We start from the raw sequence: 25,163 nt of genomic DNA, 5'->3' as shown, positions 1-25,163 counted from the left end.
ATTACAAGATGGCGCCCCGTGGACGTTAGCTAGGAGGCCGCCGGAGTTGTGTTGTGTTTTTTCCCCCATCCACCTCCTCCCCTCCTTCAAACGAGGTGGGGGCTTCGCTTTCGAGTTGTTCGCGGTGGCTGTGAGCATGCTGACGAAGTAGAAGACGCCGCCGTTACTTTTCTTCCCCTCGCTTGGTTCGCCCGTCCCGTGTAACATGCGGACGCCAACAAAGTTGTCAGGCTAGGGAGGAAAACGCCGAGGCGCTTCGCTTCGCTTGTTAGCATCCAGCTAGCCTAGCCTGCTAGCTCCCCCCCGTTCACAATGTCGGACACTCGACGGCGGGTGAAAGTTTATACGCTCAACGAAGACCGCCAGTGGGACGACCGGGGCACCGGGCACGTTTCGTCGACGTTTGTGGAACGACTCAAGGGAATATCTTTACTAGTTCGAGCGGAATCCGACGGTGAGTCCCCCCACACCACCACCACCACCACCGTCTGGTGGTAGTAGCATAGCCACGTTAGCATTCGACGTGATCTCAGTCGCGTGGGGGGTCCTCGCGTCACCTTTTTATTTATTTATTTATTTATTTATGTATTATTATTAAAATCACACTTCGCTTGTATTTTTTTTAGCACACTATTGTACACTCTTACTGATATACAATCTTATTTATATTGAAACATGCTAGTGGTAACACGTCCACTCGCCTTTTGTCCCATTGCTAAGTCTCACATTGTGTCCTCTTTCCAGACATAAAAGAGGCTCAACCACCATAAAAGTCCAAGAACTGTGTTTTCTATCTCAAGTCACATTATAACGTTGCGTTGTGTATTTTTATTTTAGGGTCACTACTGTTGGAGTCGAAGATTAGCCCCAGCACTGCATATCAGAAACAACAGGTAAGTGTGGTTTAAGTCTGGATCAGTCACAAAGGCAATTAAAAACACATCTGCTGTGTTTTATGTTTACGTTCATTTATTATTAACTGCATTTGGCTCTGCTCAACTATGTGTTTCAAGCCAATGTTGACAAGCAATTCGTTAAAGTAAACCCTCACTATACTACTGCTTATATGAATAATTTAATATACCCTAAATATTGACGTCAAATTACCCCTTAAACAAATGACTTACATTCTGATGTTGGAGACAAAAAATGCAGCAGAAAAATGACTCCACAAAGGATTTAAAGTTGTCTACGCACCAGTGATCAAATGACAGGTTTTTGTTATAAACAAATCGAAGCTAAATAGTTTGTAATCTTTATTTTTGAAACAATATTCACATTCAAAGTCGTGTTAAACGCGACTCATTAAATGTCTGCCACCATTTAAGGTGCTTTTGATTTACGCCAATTAAAGTTCAGATGTTCTAGTAGGAATTTTCTGTACGCTAGCACTGATTGCTATTTTGAGATGTTCAGTGACATCCAGTTATTGGTAATGTCACTATTGTGCCAAATGTTCTCCACTCGTTGATGGCTGTTTAATGCTTTGGACGTTCTCTTCTTTTTGTTTTCTTTGTACACGTGAACATTTCACATTGCTATGATCAACTGTCTTAATACTTCATTTGAGCCATATGCAGTTTTAACATTTTAGAAACGTCCCTTTTTGTTTGTAACCTTATTGAACGTCTTTCTCCGTGCAGGACACACTGATCGTCTGGTCCGAGGCGGATAATTATGACCTGGCTTTGAGTTTTCAGGAGAAAGCGGGCTGCGATGAGATCTGGGAAAAGATTTGCCAGGTAAAGTGAAGTCGGGCGGGAATATTGTTCAGGATTAAAGGAGTTTGGTGATTAAGAAAAGGAAGGTAAAAACAAAAGAATGTTCCCTGGGGGAATTTGCTGCTTTTGTAACTGGACACCTTCAGCTTTACCCCGCCGGATGCGGTGGTGTTGCGCTCCACAGTAGGGCTGAAGCAATCCAATCCAAATCCACATGAAACACAAACGTATAGTGGACACATATTAAATTGCAATATTTGAGAGAGAACATGGAAAGATCGATTCTTTTTCCAAATCGTGACTCGTGATTTTTGGCCAAAATGGAAGACCCGGCCGGGGCCACCCACAATTGCGCCGTGGCCTGTGACGAAAACACTTTTGAATCCTCGTGCAGGTGCAAGGGAAGGACCCCTCCCTGGACATCACCCAGGACCCCATCGACGAGTCCGAGGAGGAACGCTTCGAGGAGATCCCCGAGACGAGCCACCTGGTGGAGCTCCCGCCCTGCGAGCTCAGCCACCTGGAGGAGATCGCCGACCTCGTGACGTCGGTGCTGTCGTCGCCCATCCGGCGGGAAAAGCTGGCCCTGGCCCTCATGAGCGAGGGCTACCTCAAGAAACTGCTGGGCCTGTTCCGCGTGTGCGAGGACCTGGACAACCGGGAGGGCCTGCACCACCTGTACGAGATCGTGCGCGGCGTCCTCTTCCTCAACAAGGCCGCCCTCTTCGAGGTGATGTTCTCCGACGACTGCATCATGGACGTGGTGGGCTGCCTGGAGTACGACCCGGCGCTGGTCCAGCCCAAGCGCCACCGCGAGTTCTTGACTAAGACGGCCAAGTTCAAGGAGGTGATCCCCATCACGGACTCTGAGCTGAGGCAGAAGATCCACCAGACGTACCGCGTGCAGTACATCCAGGACATCATCCTGCCCACGCCGTCCGTCTTTGAGGAGAACTTCCTCTCCACGCTCAACTCCTTCATCTTCTTCAACAAGATGGAGATTGTCAGTATGTTGCAGGTAGGAAGACATTATTGCAGAAAGTGTGATACGATCTAAACGAGAGAAAAATTAATGAAAGAAAAGCTCACAGTGGTCACGAGGGATGTAATGATATCCAAACGGCGCCATTCTATCGTGATATTTTTGGGGAGCTGGTGATGTGAAAAAAGGTCACAATATTGTTAAAAAAAAAAAAAGCTCATACTTAAAAAAAACACTATATTGTGCTTTTGTACATAACAGCAATGCATATAAACGACCTACAATCTCTAATAAGACTTAAAATTGAGGCACTTACTTGCTAATGCGCACACATTGAGGTCCTCCACATATTGACTAGCATATTACGTTCCCCTTCATCTGACCATTAGCGTGGATTTTAAACATAGAAGGCCAAAACATGCCCTGTGAAAATTTAAATGCACTTTAAAAAAAAACTAGCCACCAGCACAAATGGAAATCAACCTGACTATTTTTTAACAAATGTGCTGCTTTTAATATCGTGACATGACGACGATGATATTGTGGCAGCTTTAATATCGCGATATCATGACATTGATAACCGATATTTATATATATATATAAGAGGTCAAATATTGGCATCAAAATTTGGAAAAAAATACTCCAGCTCTTAAATTTTGAATTTTTAAGCATAGGCTTATTGAACAACTTTTAGGGTTTGTAAAATATTGTAGTATTGTAGTTTTAAAAATCTAACAAAAAGTTCAGGGATCCCCCAGGAGCGCACGTCTTCAAAAGGTAAATAAAAAACTTTAATAAATAGCCCCCTGTTGTTTGTTTTTGTTTTTACAGTAAATAAGGTTTTCACAAATTTCAAAATATCAAGTATAAAAAAATTATTTTTTTCAATGTGCTTTACACAAAGAAAAACAACAAACAGTTACCTTTGTTTTTCTTTTTGCTCTGAATGTTATGTTGCAAAATTTACTTAAAGAAAATAGATTGACAAAGTTAAAACATTAGACAGCAAACTTTAAAAACGTTTAGCGGAAGGAAGTTAAAAAAATAATCAAAAGGGGAAAAAAACATGATTTAAAACTGTTTAAAAGAATTGAATCAAAGGTATGTGAAAGTTTTCAACCTGGATTTAAAATAATTTACACTCTGGGTTGACTTCACTTCTGTTGGCAGCATAACAGCTAAATGCAGCTTCACCACGTTTACTTTGAACTCTGGGTTCCACTCTTTGGCCCAAGGCCTCTCTGAAAATGTCAATCATTAGTTCCGTGAAGTGAACACTTTTTCTCAATGGATCTGTTATCGGCCGTATGATTCTTCAAAATGGCCGATGCCGATATTCGTCAAAATGCTGAATATCGGCGCCATCGGCCTTTTCCCTGAAGAGGAATCATTCCAAATCGGACATTGCTTTTGAGTTGCGGTTCAATCGAATTATTTAAAAAATCAAACTGAGAAACCGAGCAATGAAATGAATAATTTTTGATTGGTCTACTTCTCAGCAGGTGTTGCATTTTAGGGATCATTTAATGCACTCGAGTGAAAATACCTTAGATTTAGTTTTTTTATTGTTATTTTTTGCACCTGTGAACATTTTTATTGTTTATTCCCAACATACGAGGTTGTCGCTTCCTCTGCTGTCCAACTGCCGTCTGCCGCGACTGGCTTGTGTTTATTGTCAAACGGAACACATGGACAGCGTTTGCTTTTGTCTGCCGCAGGAGGACGAGAAGTTCCTCACCGAGGTTTTTGCGCAGCTCACGGACGAAGGCACGGAGGACGGCAAAAGACGAGAACTTGTGAGTCCAACAATCGTCTTTTGATTCATTCCATTTGGGCTGTTTTGTAATGTCCACCGCAGTGCTTTTTACATTTCGATTTTAAACTCGTGCTTTTTTTTTTTTTTTTTTTTTGTAAGTTGGCTACAGTGGTAACCTGATGAACAAGCAGTAGTTCAGCAGATAGTAAACAATAAAAAAATAAAATAAACGAGATAAAGTTGTTTATTTCCACTCCGGGTTAAAGTTGACTGTAAAACAAATTAGTGCCATTAACTGAACTTAGTGGTGACGACTTTGTGTATTTGTGTGATGCTGGCTAGGGTTGTGCCCAAAAAAATCGATTCTCATTTAGTACGATTCAGAATCGATTTTGAAATGTCCCAAAATCGATTTTATTAAAATTATTTTATACTGTCTTGCCTTTGTTTGTGTGTGCCTTTATTTGGAGCGCTATTCATGTTGTACCCGGTTTGGCCACTGAGGGGCAGTGTGGTTCCACGCGTTACATTGGAGAGTCGAAGGAAAAAGTCACGATCAAGTTATTCCAGTTAAAAAAATAAATAAAAAATTCAGCGAAAACCAATGCGCCAATTTTCTTTGTCCTCAGGTGAACTTCGTGAAGGAGTTCTGCGTTTTCTCGCAGACGTTGCAGACCCAAAACAGGGACGCCTTCTTCAAGACGCTGGCCAATCTCGGCATCTTGCCCGCGCTGGAAATCGTCATGGTAAGAAGGTCCGATGATGATCGGAGGAGCGCTTGGGGGTGGAGGGGAGGGGGGGGGGGGGGGGGTGAAACGGATGCTGATATTTTTTCATGTTCCCTCCTCAGGGAATGGATGACCTGCAGGTGAGGGCGGCAGCAACGGACATCTTCTCTTACCTGGTGGAATTCAGCCCCTCCATGGTCCGAGAGTTTGTCATGCAGGAACTGCAGCAAACGGACGACGTACGCGCCCCGCCCAGAAACGGTCGCAAATGGCCCCCAAAAAAAAAAAAAAAACCAGCATTTGAAGAAAACGTTTCATGTTCGCAGGACGTGCTGCTCATCAACGTGGTCATCAAGCAGATGATCTGCGACTCGGACCCCGAGTTGGGCGGCGCCGTCCAGCTGATGGGGCTGCTCAGGACACTCATCGACCCCGAGAACATGCTGGCGTCCACCAATGTAAGCGAGGGACCGCCCACGACAATTAGCTGGACGGAGCTAAGCGCGCGCGGCGTCCCTTTCAAAGAAATCCACTGAAATTCTGCCGAAACCTCATTTGTCATCTTTTCCCGACAGAAAACGGAGAAGACGGAGTTCCTGAGTTTCTTCTACAAGTACTGCATGCAGGTTTTGACGGCGCCTCTGCTGGCCAACACGGCGCATGACAAAAATGGAAAAGGTGAGCGTCGCACGGTTATGATGGGAACACGGGGGTGACAAAATGGAGGTTCTGACTCCCGCGTTCTCTCCATAAGATTTCCAAGAGGGATCCGCCAAGATCAACCCCGTCTGTCCGGGTGAGAACGGTTCGGACTCGCCGAAATGTCCTCGGGGCATTTTTGTGATCTTTGTGTTTGGTTTCCGTGTAGATAACTTTCAGACGGCGCAACTGCTGGCGCTGATCCTGGAGCTGCTCACCTTCTGCGTGGAGCACCACACGTATCACATCAAGACCTACATCATGAACAAAGACCTGCTGCGGAGAGTTCTGGTGCTCATGAACTCCAAGCACACCTTCCTCGCTCTCTGTAAGCGCACGCACGCATATCTCCATTTTGGCGGAAAAAATAATCATCACGATTATTTCTTGGTACAAAACAAGAAAATGTTTAAATAAAAAAATCTAATGATTTGAAACACTAATTATGTAAGTTCCTTTTATTATCATAAAAAAAAAGTGCAAATATACATATTTGAACAACTTAAAATTATTATTAATAATCTTTTATTTTTGTTTACGATTATGCCGACTTTACAATTGTGGAGTGTAATAATTGAAATTGTAATTGAATTTCCATTAATTGCACAGCCTTGCGACACACAGCAAGATTCCTACCAGTCTTGTCATTATCGAATATTTTGAGAATCGATGAATCTATCGATTATTCAATCGACTAATTGGATTTATTTAAATTTTGCATTAGAGTGTATTACAAAAGCACTTTTCCCCTGATTACGGTTTATTAACCAGTGATTGGTATTTAGTTCGTACTTCATATTCATATAGTGATTAAAAAAAAAAAAGTGGGGGGCGATGTTGTATGTTACCGGTTCAATTATTGTTTTCCAAAGTAAAAAACCGATGTTTGCAAATGTCTTGTTTTGAGTAAATACAGAAGATAATCAATCTTCTTTCATGGAGGATTACAGAAATCAGTGACAATTACTGTTGATATGCTGAACTCAGAGGATTTGGACATTAAAAAAAAATTCTTGACAGGATTTGGACCATTTTAAATTCAACTAGACTAAGTGCAATTTTTGGACAAATTGTGTAAGAAAGCTGAATGCTTTAACTGTAAATTGAAAGATAAATTATGTAAAAAACGACAAAGTACAGTATTAATTGTCGTTGAAAGCTTTATCACAAAAATGGCTCCAAACGATTCAATTTGCTAATGGGTTGATTTTGACCGCTCTAATTCCTACCAAGTGGTTTTGTCCGTCCCAAGGCGCGCTGCGTTTCATGCGCCGCATCATCGGCCTGAAGGACGAGTACTACAACCGCTACATCATCAAAGGGAACCTGTTTGAGCCGGTCATCAACGCGCTGCTGGACAACGGCACGCGATACAACCTCCTCAACTCGGCCGTCATCGAGCTCTTCGAGTTCATCAAAGTGGTGCGTCGTGGTTGGGGGAGGGGGGGGGGTCCAAAAGAAAATTTAAAAAAATAAAAATAGTGTGACTTGTTGGAGACTTTGTCACGTCTTACGCCTGCAGGAGGACATCAAGTCCCTCATCGCACACATCGTGGACAACTTCTACAAAGCACTTGAACCCATCGAGTACGTGCAGACCTTCAAGGGCCTGATGGGACGATACGAGCAGGAGAAGGACAGGCAGAGTCAGAAACTCACCAGGTTGGCGCACACATCGTTTTTTGCAGCAAAACGTCGGAATGTTGTACGTTTGAGGGGGAGTTTTTAACTGGGCAGCGGAAGTTACGAAGCAGTTTGTAACCATTGGAAATGATATACGGTGGCAAATCTACACTCTTAATTGACTGACACCCACGTCACTCACCAGTCACCAATGCCTTTTAAAAGCTATACACCGATGCTACAGTAGAATGTGAGGATTTTAGTCATGCAAAAAAATTTTTTTAGTAGATTACTCGATAGGATTATTGCTAGTATAGTCAAAAAAAAAAAAAGATAACTGCCTTCCTAATTTGGAATAATTTTTGCAGATACAGGCGAGAGGCTCGCTCGTTGGACGAGGACGAAGAGCTGTGGTTCAACGAAGATGAAGATGACGACGACGCCGAGGCGTTGGACAAGAGCCGCATGGAAGACGATTACTCGGACGACTACGGCAAGTACATGGAGGCCAAAAAAGGTAATCAATTCTGCTTCTGGCTTTTTAGGAGTTGTAACTCGTTCACTCATTTTCACTGAAGCAACCCCCCTTCGCTCCCGGCTGTTTTCCTGGATTTTGACCGATTTCGCAAGGCCCACAGAATATTGTGTGAACGTGAAAAACATTAAAACCTTCCAAAAGAAAGATTAAAGTCTCTTCTTTTATCAGGAAAAAAATATTTGTATCTCTTTTCGTTTTGCAGCAAACATTTATTTATTAATCTTTTTAGAACTGTGGGTAAATTACTTTTTTTTCAACATGGCCCTGGTTGATCTCTTACACTCTGCTGCCACCTGCTGGCCGTTTTTGTAATTACTACAATTTATTCAACTGTTCTCTGCAGTTGAGAGGCTGCATCAAAGCCTTCTGTATGCCCTAGCACAAAAAAACATAAAAATAAAAAAAAGGAAGTATAAATATGTCTTTGGGTCACTTAAAATATTTAAAATAAAACGTATTTATATATTTTGGGGAGCAAAGGAGTTAACGGTCAGCACTCGGTAATTCAGCGTAAGCTAACGCCGCCCTTGCCTTTGCAGGCGCGGCTAACGGCGCTAACAACGGCAAAGCGGCGGCGCTGCCGGCACTGCCGGTGCTGCCGGCGCTGCCGCCCACCTCGCCACCCGCCACGCCCAACAACAGCTCCACGTCTTCGGTCAAGACGGTCGCACTTCCCGCCTCCCCCGTCGTCAAGGTAATAACACATACTTGAAAATGATGGTTAGAGATTGTGCAATTCCAGAGTTAAAGTCTTGCAGGATGAACACGATTCTGCTCATGTCTGGGTTAAAAAAAATTTTTTTAGCAGGAATTAGTCATAGTTCAATTAGTGATCCGGCATCTTGTATTTGTTTGCAGCCCCCTCTGGTGGGTTTGGTGGACTACCCCGACGACGAGGATGAAGAGGAGGAAGACGAAGATGAGGAGGAGGATCAATCCCCCCGGAAGCGTCCGCGTCTCAGCTCTTAGCGTCCCCGGAAGTCCGGCGCGGTCGTCTCAGAATTTGACGGAGCAGCTCCTTTCATCTCCGGACCCTCGGTCACCTTGAACTCCCCTCTCGTCCTCATCATCAAAGTGCCAAGGTCCTTCCCGGCCTCGGCTTTGTTGTTATAGCAACAGAAGGCCGAAGGGAAGCGCCTCATTGGTTCACAAAATGGAGGCCGCCGGCGAATGAACTGTGCCACAGGCCAGTCAGGCTAGCAGGACTAGCCCCCCCCCCCCCCCCCAACCTTCTCATGACACCCCCCCATCATCTTGTAGTTGTTAGGACGCTTGACTGGCCGTTCGCGGAGAGGACTAAACACAAGCACAGGAACGGGACACACATGACCAGGAATCCCAGATGAATTTCAAAAAGTACTTGTACAGATGTTTTTTTCCACCCAACCTTCTGTTTTATCATCACCCCACTAACACGACCCTCATTTTAAAAAGGGGACAATGACAGCCACCCATGTGTTTTTGTTTTGTTTTGTTTTTTTAAGTGGCATTGCTGTTCTCCCTTTTGGTCCAGTTGATTTGATTCAATGTAAATTTGCAAATGCTGGTTTAAAAAAAAGAAAAAAAGGAAGAAAGAAAATCACATTAAAACTGCAGTAAAGCTGTTTTTTTGCAGCCAACTTTTGGGAATGTGTTTGAGTTGTGTATGTTTAGAAAGCTAACAATGCTAAATCTGCATTTTATTGTTCAAAAGGAATTAATTTAAAAGCAACTGTTGATTCCTTTGATCACTTTGTAGCTCTCAATGAATATCAATCTCATTTGATACACATTTTTATACAAATATCACTACTGAATGGACTCTTATTTACATTTTTAAAGGTTGTATCTTTATGTCCAGCAAAAGCATAACACGACACGGTCCACTTTTGCAAAAAGGTGATTTATTCAAGAGCATAGTATATCGATCGAGTATTGCATGGGTACTTAATGGTGCATCATGATTTCTTTAAGCTATTTTACATTCCCACACCATTCGGCTCCCATTATGCACGAAAAGATACACGTAAAAGCACTAGCTTATCACAACATAACATCAGGACACTAAACATTTACGAACAGATTGTGATGCAGGAACAGTTGTTGCATTATGGTACGGAAGCTCTACATGCAGTTCACAAGATGCTGTTTTTGTGAAATGATTCAAACCAACATAGGCAGGTCCAAGTTTATCGAGCAAGGAATGGCAAACATGCTGCTTTTTAATTAACACACGCACTTTGACATCTTTTTGTACAACGGCCAGCCGCTCGTCACACTGGCCCATCTAAGTCGGCATTGTATTGCCTTTGAGCTCTTCACTGTTTGTGTATTTGCAAATAGTAGTAGTATACTAGGGCTACACGATATACCCCCCCAAAATATGGCGATAATGGCACGTGCGATATGCATATCGCAAAGACGTGCGATACATTAATACTTTCATTGCATCGTTATCCAATAAGCTAACAATAGTTGGGTTTCCATCCGCCCGAAAAGGGGCCCAAAATTTGCACACACACTAAAGTTTTTACGTTTAGAGGGGGTGGATTTGGAAGCGTATCCAAAAAAAAAAGGAAAATGCGAATAACCGCGAGACCGGATACACGTCACACGTACGTTTGTAGTCCCAAAGCAATGCCGGACGATAAAGTCAGGTATTGTAACGTTATGTAAGAACGCCACCAGCAAATGTTGTTTGCGTAGTCACTCGTTTATTCCTCCCAACAAAACGCTACTGTTCGCCGTAGCCGACGCAAAAGAACAAGAGTACAACAACTCACGAGGCTAGCAGAACAAACTTAACACGCGTAACCAAACCGCACGTCTCGTGCCCTCCCTCCCGGAAGACCTGTGTTGCGTTCACTAATAGTCAGACATAATAATAACGGAAATCTTTTTTAAAGAAGCTAATATTAATGCTATTTTAGATGGAAAACAGCAAAGAAGCGCTCCGGTTAATCAAAAATTACAAAAGCATACTCATACGTCATCGTACGGGACAGATGCTTCATGGTCTTCTTCTTTTTAATTACTGGTGGATCACATCTCTATGGAGTATACCGCCACCTACAGCGGCGGAGTCCCCCCTCAATATTCGCAAAAAACAGATTGAAACTGGCATAAATTGCATGTCAGTTTTGCGCATTTTCAGTACATTCGCTTAAAAAATTCGAAACAATTGGATGGAAACCTAACTACTGTCCAATTTAGTGAACTGGCATTAGATATAAAATTATTACAATAATTAGATGAACTTATTGAGCCTGCTTATTTTTCCATGTGATAAATATATTTTATTAGGCAATAAAAATGGCATTTAGCTAGCCAGGTACGTTTAATACTGCTATTGCAACACTCAACACCCCTATCTCATATTTTCCCAATATCATACAGTATTTTTTGTGGGGTGGGGGTGGGTCAATAAAACTTAACTTTAATGTAGAATTTTACATTTACACACTCCATTATTCTCACCCGTTTCATCTTCCTTGCAAATTGGGCCATGTTTTTGTGGTTCAATAAATAAATAAAATACGGCATTTAATATTGTATAAGGAGCCAGGTAAAATTGGCATCTAAATCTGTCTTTTCCCCAGCTCGTTGCCCCGCTCCGAAATCAACTGTCACCATTCTGTATATAATTATCCGAATGTGCTAAGCCGCAACGGTCGTGTCGACGCGCACTCCGGAAGGGCCAAGCGACTTAATCACTTCTACCGTTTACGCCAAAGGCAGCGTGAAATCGTCTCGTCTCATCCGGGAAGATCTCTGTGAGGCTACTGCGTCTAACAGGAGAACAAAGGTGAGCGTTCCCATTTGTAAGAAAATAAATAAATACATGCAACTGCATTCATATTGCGCACAGAGCTCATTTCTTGATGACTTCCTCCTTCAATTTGTCTGCCAGGTGTTTTCTCTTCTGCAACTTCTTGCGTTCCTCCGTAGAAATCTCCTGAAGAAAAAAAAAGCTAGCATCAAAGTTGGCGAACGCCCGGCGCAGTGTCTGAGGGGACTCACGGAAGCCGGAGGAGGTGCGGGTGAGGCGGGAGGGCAAGGTGCCTCCTGATCGGGCGCGGGGGTCTGCTTGGCGGTCCGGTCCTTTTTGAGAGCGTGCAGCTTGTCGCGCTGCTCTCGCAAGTAGGACGCCCTCTGCTGGAGACGTTCCTGCTGAGATGCTGACAGCTCCTGTGAGGACAAGGATGATTTGGACAGAAGTCGTCTCGGGTATGTGGTCGACATTCTACTTCTCAGAATCGGATTTTTCCCTATTTTCATTTTATTATTGTATTGCATTATATATATATATTTTTTTTATGTAACATTTTTTTTATTCCCCAAAATATATATATTATAAAAGTTGTAGATTTGTGTCCCTTTTATTGTTACTAAATGTTAATATTAGGAATCTTTTTTCATTTAATATAAAAAAATTAACTGGCTTTCGGATTTTATTTATTTATATTTAATTCATTCATTTAATTGTAATAGTTCTTTTTTCAGGTTTCATTGTAAAAAAGATTTTTTTTAAATTTTATATAGATAAGTTTCACCATTACAAACAAATCGTTTCAGATTTTTTTTTAAATCTAATAATTGTTAAAATAAAATAAAAATTAAGTATTTTTCTTATTTAAAAAGCTACACAATTTGAAAAATTTACCAGATTATAGGTGTTAGTCATTTGTCCCTTTAAACGTGACTAAATGTAAAAAAATATATATATACCGTACAAAGAATTAAAAATTTTTGCCAGATTTGTTTTGACTTTTTTTAAATCACAATATTTGTTCATCTTTAATTGATCGATTGATTGAATAATATAAAAAAATCATTCATTCATTTAAAAAAATCGTTTTTTTATAGATAATTTTAACCATTACAAACAGATTGTTAATAATTGTTAAAATAAAAATAAAGTTTAAAAAATATATTTTTATTTAAAAAAGCTAGAAAACTTGAAAAAGTTACCAACTGTAGGTGAGTCAATTGTCACTTTTAATGTGACTAAAAGTTACAAAAAACATAACTAATTGGCTTTTTAAATTCAGTTAAATTAAATGACAATATACTGTATTAGAGACCATTTATTTTGATTATAAGGATTACCGGTAATATTAAATGTATATTTTTAAATGTACAAATAATTTCAGTCAGATTTAATTATTTTTTTAATTCACAAAATGTTGTATTTTGCTTTGCTTCAGATGTGTTAGATTGACAAATTCAAGTGATTACGTTTTTTTTGGTTTCCTTTTCATTACTTAATGAAGCAACCCCAGCGGACTCACTGTGTAAGGTTGATCGAACCCGGCCTCCCTGTGCGCTTCCTCCAGCCAAGATTGCTCGGCGCTGACGGGCACTCTCACAGGCGGCAGGGCTCGGGGTTCCACGCCGGCACTGACGCCGCCTGCGCACGCATTCACTCGTATTATAAAACATGTTTCATCAACGCATGCCGCAAATGTTGCTGCTTTTACCAGGAGTGCTTGTATGACACGAAGAAGACGAAGAAGAGGACGAGCTGCTTTTTTCTACTTGCTTCACATCTGCTGTGGCTTCCAATTTTCTCTCAGCGTTTTGGGATGTTTTGCCATTCACCTGCACGTAAAACACATCAAGTATTGTGTCATTGAAGTGTAAAAAAAAAGAAAATATTTTTTTATTTTTAAAAAGGTTTTATAGTGATTTTTAAAAATTAAAATAAATTGTTTGTTTTATAATTGTTTTTACTTTTTTTAAATAATTTATATTTTTCATCGGAAAATTAGCCATTTTAATTAAAACATTTAAATCTATCTATTCATCAAAATAAACAATACAATAAAATAAAATCATCTTTTTTTTTTAATTGTTGTATTGTTATTCGGTTTATTGGTTTAAATATGTAATACCTATTGCCAATGTCCTAACAAAAGCATGTATCAAAATAGTATTTTATTTATTTATTATTTGTAATAAATTATATATATTTAAAATTATTATTTTTTAAATTATTTCTTGGGTATTTTTTTTAATGTGAATACAAAAAAAAATCCATCTAGAAAATTTAAAATAAATCAATAAATTCCAACTACAAGTTTTTTTGGGAAGATGAAAATGGATTATACAATTATTGGTAGGTTTGTCTTTTATCCCCCCAAAATCTTAATTATTCTTCCTTCTCATCGATTGGGGTAATGTGCAGTGATACTCAGTGAAGTACGACTCTTGGGCTCCCTCTGGTGGTACACAAATTAATAACTGCCCAAACACAGTTCCGTGTAATTGATTTTTAAATTCAACACATTTGGATTTTCTTTTTCTTTTTATCTTGAAGAACATGTTTGTTTAATTTAAACTTTAATTTAGGTACGATTTTTATTTAACTTTTGTATGCAACACATTTTCCCGCCATTTTCCTATTGTTAATACTGTGCATAATGTTACAGTGACTTAATAATATACATTTTAGGAATAAAAAAAAAAATCTTGTTTTTGATGAAAACTTGCTGTGCTCCTACTATATTTTAACTTGCGACAGTATTTGGAGAGGTACGAGTTGATCACTGGTGTGGTGTAACGTGCTGCTGTTCAGTTGGCGACCTGATTGGACTGCATGGATGCACTCTTCCCATTCATGGTTTGTGCTCGGTCGTCAGCCTGGTGAGAAAAAAAACAAAAACACATTCAATCGTGCAACACTGGCAACTGTCAGCCTGCAAAACTAGTCTAATTTGAAGTTGCACTTTTACCTTGGCAGAGACGCCATCTTGTGCTTCGCCGGCGGACGTCGAACACGCGCGTTCCTCCTCCAGCAGGAACCTCCACGACATTTCCTCCTCGTACTCCTCTTTGGACTTTCTGATGGAGAAAGAAGGATAGCGCTTACTCACAACAGCCTTGTGTAAAAAAAAAAAAGAAATCTTGTTTTTCCACTTTAAAAATGACCAGAGTAACTTTTTTTTTTAGTTGTTCATTTTGTCAAAAGCAATAACAAGTTGTTGTTGTTTTTTTTAAGTATATCCACTTTTTGTGAGTTCCTTACTACGGCACAAGTCCTCGTCTGATAAAAATCAAATATAATCAATGATGGAGTTTATCTTTTTGTCACCCACAAAAAATATATTTTTGTCTTTTTTGTTTTTGTTGAAAAAATAAATAAATAAATATTTTCTCCATTTTTTTGTTTTTTTAATACCCAAAACAGAATGTTTTAAAAAATAAAAATCAAGTATTTCCATGATTTCCCCCTCAAAATGGAATATTATTTCTATATATTTTAATTTATTGTTATTTATTTGTTTTAAATCAAAATTCTTAAAATTATTTAACAAATATACAATAAAAATTAAGCACTTTAATGTATTTCCACATTTTATGACGTTTTTTTTCTTTCTAAAAATCAAGAATATCCTTTATTATTATTGTTATGATTATTTATGAGTATTTATCCCCAAAAATAGTATTTGCAGAGATAAAATTGTATTCAAAGTAGGGTTTGGGTGTCAAAGTAGTGGATGGTGGACGTTTGGCTTTTTTTTTTAAATCCCAAAAATAGATTTGTTTATTTTTAAGATAAAATATAAAGTACTTACAAGATTTGTGTTCACCCTAAAAATCAAATAGTTTTTCTATGTTTTTTAATTTATTGTTATTTATTTGTTTTAAATAAACATTTTTGAAATTATTTGGGGGTAAAAAATTAAGTATTTTACTGTGTTTCCAAATTAAGTGATTGTTTTCTTTCTAAAAATCAAGAATATCCATTGTTATTATTATTATTTGTTTTATCCCCCAAAATAGTACTAAGAGATAACATTTTATTTTAAGTACGAGTTTTCGTTTCAAACTTAGGGTCTCAAAGTAGTGGATGGTGCACGTTTGGATTTGGGGAGCCTCCAAGTCGATGACCATCCAGGTAGAACAAAATGGATAAAAATAGTCATTCTTCCTCAGTAGCGGCTTGCTACTAGTGTCAATGACTCGTACTGAAATTAGCCTGAGCCTAAGTAGCTTAAAGTAGACTTCTCTTCTGGGTCAGGATGTCGCTCACTAAATCCCATCAGAAGAGCAGGCCAGCACCGTTACAGGAGATCATTACACATGTAGAAATTCATAATAAGCTTATATTTGGCAACATGGATTTGTGTTGTAATTGATATTTCTTTTATGTGTTTGAAGAGCACACTGGTGGAGTTATTATAACTGCATTAAAACGTACTTGAGGACTTCCTGCAGGATCTTCATCTCTTGCTGCTGCAGCTCCGTCATCACGTCGTCGCCGTCAGTCAGGCAATCGGGAAGTGCTCCTGCGTGATGGAGCCACCGGTTAGCTTAGCAACCACGTTAGCGCTCGCTGTGTATGTTTTTATTGTGTGGAAATATTAGCCTCTCATGTTTCATCATGCCGTCTTGCCAACATGCTTGTTTGATTGCTTCATTTTCTTAACATTGTTTTGGTTTCAGCGAACTGTCATCGGTTGATAAAGTTTGTAAACGTATGCAATGCCAAATTTACCGTTCCTCTCTTTGATCACCCGGAGGGCCTGAAGCTGCAGCTCCATATTCTTCTGGACCATCAGGGAGCGGAAAATTTGGAAGTCATCTGTGGCCAGGACTGGTTGGAACACAGACTGGAAAGAAAGAAAACAAGTTTAGTGTTTTACTTTCTCTTGTTTTTGTGACATTTATAGGTCTCAGGTTTTGAGGTGAGGTGGCGTTTTGTGTACCTGCACTGTTTTGGACTTGGCAAAAGGGGAGGTGCATGCATCCAAAAACTGCTGCTCATTGATGCCCACCTCCTGCATGTAATTCTCCAATAGCTTCTCAACCTACAAAAAGCAAAAAAAAATGGGAATGTACACGTGAAAAAAAAAATGCACTCAAAAGTTTTGTTAAACGGTTTGGGAAAGTCTTATGTAATTATAAATAATGGAGTATTTCATTTACTTATACTAATGTCATTAATATACACTTATTAAATTTGCCAAGGTATTTTTGAGGACAGCAACACTGTAAGTGCATTTGTTGTGTTATTACTGTACCAAGTTGATCAAGTTTTTTTATTTTATTTAATGTGTATTTCCATATTTGTTAGCATGAAAAAAAAATAGCCATACTCACCAACTTTTTATACTGGTGATGGATTTCCGTGTATGCTAACTTATTTTCATCTTCATCATCAAACACTGAAATGTAACGACACGTACATTAGTCAAAGAGGGTGTCCAAATTCCAATTTGATTCACCTTGTTTTGTTAAAAATAAAAAAATACGTTTCATTTAGCAGATCCAGTAAGTGGGCTAAAAAGTTTGTAAAATTGTTTTAAAAATTTGAACTACAACGCTTAATGGCACCAAGATATTATAAAGAGCATCATGTTAGCATTAGCTTTAGCCACTGAGCCAAGATGGCGGCTAGTAGTAATCTTTTGCTCATTTTAATTTCAACTCCCAATTGCTAAATTTATCCCTTATGTTCATTTGGATGATTTGAGAAAAAAATTCAAATAATTGTAAATTTTGACTTATAAGGCCAATTTATGCCAGTGTTAATTGTAAAACAAAGCATATATTAACTTTAGCCACGAGTCAAAATGGAGGCTAACGGAGGTAGTAGCTAATTATAATTGAGCATTTATGTGACTAGTAATTAATTAATTTCTTTGCGTCAGGAAAATAATGTTTTTTTGTTTTGTTTTCTACAACACCAAAATGTCAAATGTAAGACGAATTAATGTCAGTCATCCACTCGCATTATTAGCGTTTAGGTGGCCAAATGTCAATTGCCATTCTGATAAACCTCGCACCCCACTTTAGCATTAGCCTCAGCCACGGAGCCCAAATGGAAGCTACATAATTTTAACTATTAATTGCTACATTTAATCACTTGTATTGCTTCAAATACTTCATGAAAATGTTGCGAATTTTTTTTTAAATTTTGAATTACAATGCTAATTGGCGCCAAAATGTCATCTTAATACAGATAAACATCGCTGCACGCGCAATGATAGCTTCACCCACTGGAGCCACAATGGAGGCTAATGTAGCTCCCGTGCTAACGTAAACAAAGCTCAGAAAACGCCATAATGTGCCTTAAAACTCACCTGTGCATTTGTGCTCCATGAAATCCGTGACGGGGATGACCCATTCGGGACTTCCCAGGTAACCCACGATGCTCTCCACCACCCACTCGCTGTCGTCCTCGGCCATGTTGGCTCCAAGTCAGCGGTGGTTGCGGCGGCTGCTGGCCCAAGACGAGCTGCACTCCTCCGGGCTAGAAACGCGTCCCAGCTCCGCTACGGTACGGAGACACGCAGCCGGCAATTGCACGCATTTATGATGATTGTTGTGCTCCATAAACAGCCCCCCATTGCACACGTTTACAATCGCAGCGAAAGGGGGCTTTTTGTTATGTGCAGCAGGAGCAACAAGAATTGCTGCGCACTCGTGGAGTACTGGAGTCGAGGGTGTTGCTGACGCCTGTAGTTGCCACAGAAACAGTGACGTCACCCGCTGGTTCTCAATTCTGCGACTCACCTTGATTAAGATCTGTTGTCATTTTGAGCTTTCCTTACAGATTTTTTTGTTACTATGACAATTGATTTGAAAAAGAATATTATTTGATTAATCTTTTAATATATTTTGCTAAGTTTATAGTCATAAGTGTAAATTTGTCAAAAACTATCTTTTTCTGTTTTTGAAAGAGATAGAAATATATTTACTTTCCATCTCTGCCTCTAAAAATAAGAAGGCTGTCAAGAATTTAACGTTGTGTTCTCATTTTGGTGTGTTTTTAATATTTCTTAGTTTAAGACCGCTGGCAATTTTTTATTTAAATTTTCCCCTTCTGTTTTTTTTTTTTACTATGTTATTGTGAGATTGTTGCGTGTAATAACTTGTAAGTTTACTGTGCTGCTTAATTGTTGCCATGTTTTGGCTCATGCTTTCAATTTGTTAAATAAAGGAATTCAAAAAAAGTTTTCATGCTTTTTGTCGTAGATAAATGCTGAATTGTTTTTATTATTATATTTTTCCTACATATAAAATAACCCTTTTACGCCGAATAATACAAGTGTAATGAATGCTACTCATTTTTTTGTTAGGTAACCAAAATATTTTTACACTTAAAACAAACAAACAAACAAACAAAAATATTTAACAGGAAATATGGCTTGATAATTCACCCAAACTGCAGAAAGATATAAGAAAATCTTAAATCTTATTAAGATTTATCTATCTTTCATATCACCTGCATTTAAACCAAGAAGAATAAAATCAGCTATTACCATATTAAACTGCTGTAAAATATTGCTGCTGTCCAATAATTACAACTTTTAATATAAAAAAAACTTTAGATACGTCAAATTAACAAGAGCAATCCTCGACTACATATCGGCCAGCAGGGGGAGCCATACTTCCTCTGCTAAAAACAGCCATTTATAATTTATTTATGTTTATTTTACCTTTCAACACGTTGTTGGTTTTTTTTTTTCAATAGCGTCACACAGTCCTCTTGTTGACAAGTGTAAACCTAATGGGGGTGTTGTGAACACGCACAGTCGCACAACATCAGATAAGCAAAGAACCAATAGGACATTCAGAACTACACGCACACGCGCGCGCGCGCGCACACTACATAATAAGGAGGACTTCATTCATTGTCACGCGCACACAGCTTTTCCACTCTGGACCACTGAACGGTGAGCACAGACAACCAAATAAATCAAAGCCAACTCTTCTTCTAAATGTCAACAAAACTTTTCTTTTTTTTTCTTTCTAGGTACAGGTGCTTTGCCAACTGTCGTTTGCGGGATCCCTGCAGCCAAATGCCCGAGAGCAGCCCCCATGGCAAGAGCACAGCCACCGCGGAAGAGTCCCGGGTGTTGGCGGAGGATGCGTTTGACGACACCTACGCGGAGAAAACAAAAGTAGGTCTCAGACCCCCCAGGACGCTGGTATGGAGGAACATCTGGCTCATGGTGATGCTGCATGCCGGCGCTCTTTACGGAGTCTTCCTCATCCCGGAAGCTTGCGCACTCACGCTCGCCTGGAGTAAGTACCACGATTAGCCCATTATGTTGCTTTGATATGGTAAAAGTACTCAGACTCTTAGAAGTACAAGTAACGTATAGATCAAAGGTTTGGGCACGTTGGGTCGCTGTGTTTTGTATATGTATTGCTAATAATTGTATATTTGTAAAAACAAAACAAAAAAAACAGTTGTATTAATATACAACAAGTGTGATATATTAAGTGGTATTATTCAAAAACAAAAACACCTTTCTTTAATGCTCTTGATTGTTACAGACGTAATGTAATGTCTCCGTGACCGTGGGAATCAAAAGCTATCTTAAAATATATTGCACATTATGTACATATTGCAGATTGATTAGAAATACTGTATTGTCTGAATGGATATTTAGTTACATGATTTAAAAAAAAAAAGAACCCCTAAGATGTATGCACAGTTATTATATGAATAATAAGTAATACTTCTATTGTATTTTTTAAAGTTTGTCAAGAAATGAATTTAATGCCAAACTTTATTTGTACCCTCCAGTGTGCATATTGTACAATCTACACCACTAATGTTTATTTGATGCAACAGTATTATTTAAGAACAAAAATGCCAACGTTGTCTGGTAGTTGCCAACCACTGTGTTAAGCACACTACTGCCACCTACAGGAGTGGAGTAGAATGGCACCAATAATATTTTGGAACTACAGTGGACGTAATTAAAGTCATAACAAGATAATATTGGCTCTCAAACCTAAACCAAACACTGTGGACACAAAATTATTTCTGTATTTAGTTTAATTTAGCATCCTGAAAATGATTCTAGCATGAATTTTTATTGCGCACATGCTCATTTTGAAGATTTTGACAGATTCACCTCAAATGTATATTCAATTAATGACATCTTAATTAATTTCAATGCTGAAAATTGTCCCCATTATTCAAATGATTTTTCAGATACAACCATTTGAATTTGCGGCCTATACAGCAGACGAACGGTGCATTTCACAAATTCCTGAACAGTCCTCACTTTGTCTCTAGACTGCCCCCCACTCCCCCCACCTCCCCCTCTTTGTCTTTGCAATGCTGGGCTGCATATTATTTCACAGTGGAAGACAAAGCACAATCAGCACTCCCATAGACATTCCATTGTGGAGCGCGTGGCACCACAACACAATTCGTCTTTGGCTGCCAGAAGGCCCCTGCATGCTCGCGCAGACAACAACAAACCGCACACCTGACCTCACGCCCAGTCCCGTTGTCGGTCCAACAGTCACACTTTATCATTTATCTTTCCCATAGCTGCCACGTGCTTCTTCTTCAGTGCCTTGGGCGTGACGGCGGGCGCGCACAGGTTGTGGAGCCACAGAACCTACAAGGCTTCACCGGCCCTCAGGGTCTTCCTGGCTCTTGCCAACTCAATGGCCTTTCAGGTACAAAACTTTGATCTCAGAAAATCGGGCCGCCGTCTGGCGAACCGTCAAAACTTCCTGTACAGTTATGTTTCGGACAAGCAGGAAGTGTTGCTTGAATTTTGTAGCCCTGGACTAAATGTGCAATGACAATAAAATGTGATTCCATTGCATTCAAACAAACCATATAATTTAGACCATTAACTTAGCTTAATGCTACCATATTATGGCAAACGCTATATTTGGGCTAAAAATAAAATGAGCATAGCTGTTACAATAACTGTTACTTTAACACACATTGAGCAACCACACATGCGAACAGAAGTGTTCTCGTGTGCAGAACGACATTTACGAGTGGGCGAGGGACCACCGCGTCCATCACAAATATTCGGAGACGGACGCCGATCCGCACAACGCCAAGCGTGGCTTCTTCTTCGCGCACATCGGTTGGCTGCTGGTTCGCAAGCATCCCGACGTCGTGGAGAAGGGTCGAAAAATGGAGCTGTCCGACCTGAAGGCCGATAAAGTGGTCATGTTCCAAAGACGGTACGGAGAACACATCGCAAAACTTGTGGTGGTCAAAATTGATTATGTCTGTGTGCAGTTGTGGTTTAATTCTGCTACCTTTGTGTTTATTTTTAACTTGCATCTGTTAAAAGTGGTTAAAATAAGAGAAGAAGTCAACACTGAGATGCAATTTTGGGTCCTTATGTATCCAGTGACTGCTGTGCTAATCCAGAATAGTTGGCATCTTGATATTCAAAAGATTATTTTTCTCCCTAGCAAGAACCCGTTGTAATATTTCCTTTACATATGCATATGCATCCATGGTGTACACACTTAAGGTGAGTTCAGAAGAACGTTGCGATTGAATTCTATTAAAATAACTCGTTTTTCACACATTGGGAAGAATCTGTGCCTTTGCGTAATGTTAATCTTACCCGTGGGTATGTGTTCCCACAGCATTTGTGTGTGAATATTAATTATTTGAAGGAAAAACACTCCTGAAGTCGATGCTAGCTTCCTGTTAGCATTTGAATGGGAACCTCCATTTGCTTTTAGCATTAGCGCTAGGCTAGCGATGTTTTTAAAGCGAAGAATATTTAAATATACATTGGATGTAATTCTCAGCGTTGTGGGTTTAGTTTTACAGTTAACTCCAACTGGGGTGTCATTAAAACAGCTTAAAGGACACTTATGGACAACAGAATAACATATACGCTACACACTTGCTAGTTGCTAATGGTACACAAACAAAATGGTGCATTCAGGATACTTTCACAGCGTCGGAAACTTCGTCTTCGATGATAACGTTAAGGGGAAAACAATCGGCCAATTGGCCGATTGTTTTAGTCGATGTTTGAAGGGCAATAATTGCTGGGCCCTATTAATGACTATTTTTGTTTATTTCAGGCACTACAAGCTCTCTGTGTTGATCTTGTGCTTCCTGGTGCCCATGTTGGTGCCCTGGTATTTCTGGGGTGAGTCCCTCCTAGTGGGCTACTTCCTGCCCGTGATGCTGAGGTACGGCATCGGGCTCAACGCCACCTGGCTGGTAAACAGCGCCGCACATATGTGGGGCAACAGACCGTACGACCACACCATCAACCCCAGGGAGAACAGGATTGTCGCTTTCAGCGCCATAGGTAGGAAAACGCAAACAAAGCAAAATGTTATAGATTAGCTAATGATTAGCATGTGTGTTGTGGTGGTAAAACCTTTAAGCAGAGGTAGCAAATTTAGGTCCAGAAAGTAAACACACTACTTACTAGCAAAGAGACCTCCATAAATGTAGCGTTCGAGTACTGTTATTTTAGCAAGTTCAACGTAAGATGCATGTTAAATATTTCACTGAACAATCCGTCCTCTGTTCATGATGTGTTAGTCTAACATTAACCTACATTGGTGAGACGGTCACAACTGTTTAGTCAGCTGTAATATTTTTTTTGTGCAAGATAAGAAATATGCTTATAACTTATATATGCAACCTATGCTTATGTTACAAAAAGAACTTCAACAATAATTAATAATATTTACCATTGAGATCCTTCTAACCCAATATTTAGAAAATATAAGATACAATTTTTTAGAAGACTTGGTGATTTATGTAAATAGAGAGGCTAAAGGGAAATGTAATTGTGAATTAATTTTTTTTTAAATAAATGGCAGCAAAATTATTTATTCTTCCCAATGCTTTTTTTGTTTTGTTTGATTTTTGTGTTTTTATGTAAGCGTATGTATGTTTTTTTCTAATATGTAATGGAATAAATAATATGTTTTGCATTGTGTGTTAGCATTAAGCTAGCACACTTTTATATAAGACAAATGTATGTGGTTGTTTTAAATACATCAAATGACATTCTCTTTTTTTAATATTCAGTTTGACCTTAAACGTCAACTGGGTGTTTCGCTAATCAGCTTAAAACAAGCATGAGTCGTAACTTTTTGAAGCATCATACACGATTAGCCAAACTGCTGCTTGTTGTTAACATTCCCATTATGAGTCAGCATTCTTGACTCTCCCTGTCCCTTCTCCAGGGGAAGGCTTCCACAACTACCACCACACGTTCCCCTTCGACTACGCCACCAGCGAGTTTGGCTGCAAGCTCAACCTGACCACCGCCTTCATCGACCTCATGTGCTTCCTCCATCTGGCCGGCGAACGCAGGGCGGCGTCCAAGGAGATGATAGTGGCCCGCGTGCAGCGGACGGGCGCCGGCAGCGCTAAAAGTGGCTGAGTCTGATTGTAGCAACACATTATTGATGATGATGTTGATTCAGAGAGTTTTCACCAGATTGACAATGATGAGAGGATAATGGGGTGGCTTAGTCTTGTTCTTTTCCACTGTATAGTACTGACTTACTACTGATACTTTTATAAGATGTACTGTTTCGAGTACCTGGTTGTACCTCCCAAGAAATTGGTTACCAGGTTATCAGTATAGCTGCGGTTAAAAAAAAAACAACAACAAAAAAAACATACTTACAAAATTTGGTAATAAAATTTTATTACCAAATTTTGTTACATTCAATTTACTTCCATTTCAGTACAGAACAAAACTAGCAACCAGCTTCGATTTCTACCCAATCTGCTGGGTCAAATATAATTACCGGTAAACCAATTTTGGGTAAGAGTAACCCAATCTGCTCAAAATGGCACCCAGTGAGTGGGTTAGAAAAACAAATCTAGCATTTTTTTTAGTGTGAGAACTAAATTCGATAACGTTAGCTTGTACTCTGCAGTCTCATACATTTCGACCGATACGCGTTCATTGCGACACAGTTCCCGATTCAAGTTTGTACTGCGCGGTGTTAAGTGCGGCATTTGTGAAATGTGTTGACGAATTGCAGTCGATTGCAGAAAATTTCATTTATGTGATATTTATTAACAATCTTTTCCAGATGAGAAACTTAGATAATTATGTGTATGGTTAAGAGCCAGATTTTGTGAGTTAGCTTTTACTGTATTATGATTATGATGATGATGATGATTATTATTATTATTGTATGTTTTTGCAAGCAACAAAAATGCTTCATCTTTGTGTTTTGAGCAAAAAGAATAAACACAAAATGTGGACTTTTGAGGTTGAAGCTTGTTTATTTGTATTTTTTTTCTTTATTTTTTAAAATCAAGATACCATTGTGTGAAAAAAACACACGTTTAAAATAATACGAACACAGTCAAATCATTCAATATATTTATCTGTACTGACTCCTCTATTTG

At 39.4% G+C, this 25,163-nt stretch overlaps 3 protein-coding genes across 4 annotated transcripts; 2 read left to right on the top strand and 1 right to left on the bottom strand.

Annotated features, from left to right (window-relative positions):
* Positions 1 to 2: 2 nt before the first annotated feature.
* On the top strand, positions 3 to 9,666 carry ppp4r3b (protein phosphatase 4, regulatory subunit 3B). The gene is made up of 16 exons (XM_086093060.1): positions 3 to 454; positions 838 to 893; positions 1,644 to 1,742; positions 2,116 to 2,739; positions 4,422 to 4,499; positions 5,089 to 5,205; positions 5,310 to 5,426; positions 5,514 to 5,645; positions 5,763 to 5,865; positions 5,942 to 5,983; positions 6,056 to 6,214; positions 7,139 to 7,308; positions 7,409 to 7,548; positions 7,878 to 8,026; positions 8,587 to 8,741; positions 8,906 to 9,666. The coding sequence occupies exons 1-16, from the start codon at positions 313 to 315 to the stop codon at positions 9,014 to 9,016; spliced, it is 2,394 nt and encodes a 797-aa protein (XP_085949186.1). The 5' UTR covers positions 3 to 312; the 3' UTR covers positions 9,017 to 9,666.
* Positions 9,667 to 11,438: 1,772 nt separating this feature from the next.
* Positions 11,439 to 18,506, bottom strand: cfap36 (cilia and flagella associated protein 36). 2 transcript variants are annotated; one of them, XM_086093688.1, is made up of 12 exons: positions 18,115 to 18,506; positions 17,132 to 17,196; positions 16,738 to 16,839; positions 16,527 to 16,641; positions 16,230 to 16,317; positions 14,761 to 14,869; positions 14,612 to 14,668; positions 13,507 to 13,627; positions 13,318 to 13,436; positions 12,047 to 12,214; positions 11,893 to 11,981; positions 11,439 to 11,814 (listed from the first exon to the last, which is right to left on the bottom strand). In XM_086093688.1, the coding sequence occupies exons 1-11, from the start codon at positions 18,218 to 18,220 to the stop codon at positions 11,898 to 11,900; spliced, it is 1,134 nt and encodes a 377-aa protein (XP_085949814.1). In that variant the 5' UTR covers positions 18,221 to 18,506; the 3' UTR covers positions 11,439 to 11,814; positions 11,893 to 11,897. The 2 variants fall into 2 exon arrangements, with proteins under 2 accessions (XP_085949814.1, XP_085949813.1); XM_086093687.1 differs by having other exon boundaries at positions 11,439 to 11,981.
* Positions 18,507 to 19,555: 1,049 nt separating this feature from the next.
* scdb (stearoyl-CoA desaturase b) lies at positions 19,556 to 25,016 on the top strand. Its single transcript, XM_086093519.1, has 6 exons — positions 19,556 to 19,710; positions 19,791 to 20,062; positions 21,330 to 21,460; positions 21,780 to 21,985; positions 22,853 to 23,085; positions 23,978 to 25,016. Exons 2-6 carry the CDS (start codon positions 19,837 to 19,839, stop codon positions 24,175 to 24,177), a joined length of 996 nt encoding a protein of 331 aa, XP_085949645.1. The 5' UTR covers positions 19,556 to 19,710; positions 19,791 to 19,836; the 3' UTR covers positions 24,178 to 25,016.
* The last annotated feature ends 147 nt before the right edge of the window (positions 25,017 to 25,163 follow it).

This window comes from Leptonotus elevatus, chromosome 13, assembly GCF_054856555.1.
Source record: "Leptonotus elevatus isolate MCC_2025b chromosome 13, RoL_Lele_1.0, whole genome shotgun sequence".
Taxonomy (NCBI): domain Eukaryota; kingdom Metazoa; phylum Chordata; class Actinopteri; order Syngnathiformes; family Syngnathidae; genus Leptonotus; species Leptonotus elevatus.
The sequence above is the reverse complement of the archived record's forward strand: the minus strand, read 5'-3'. Positions and strand labels throughout refer to the sequence as shown.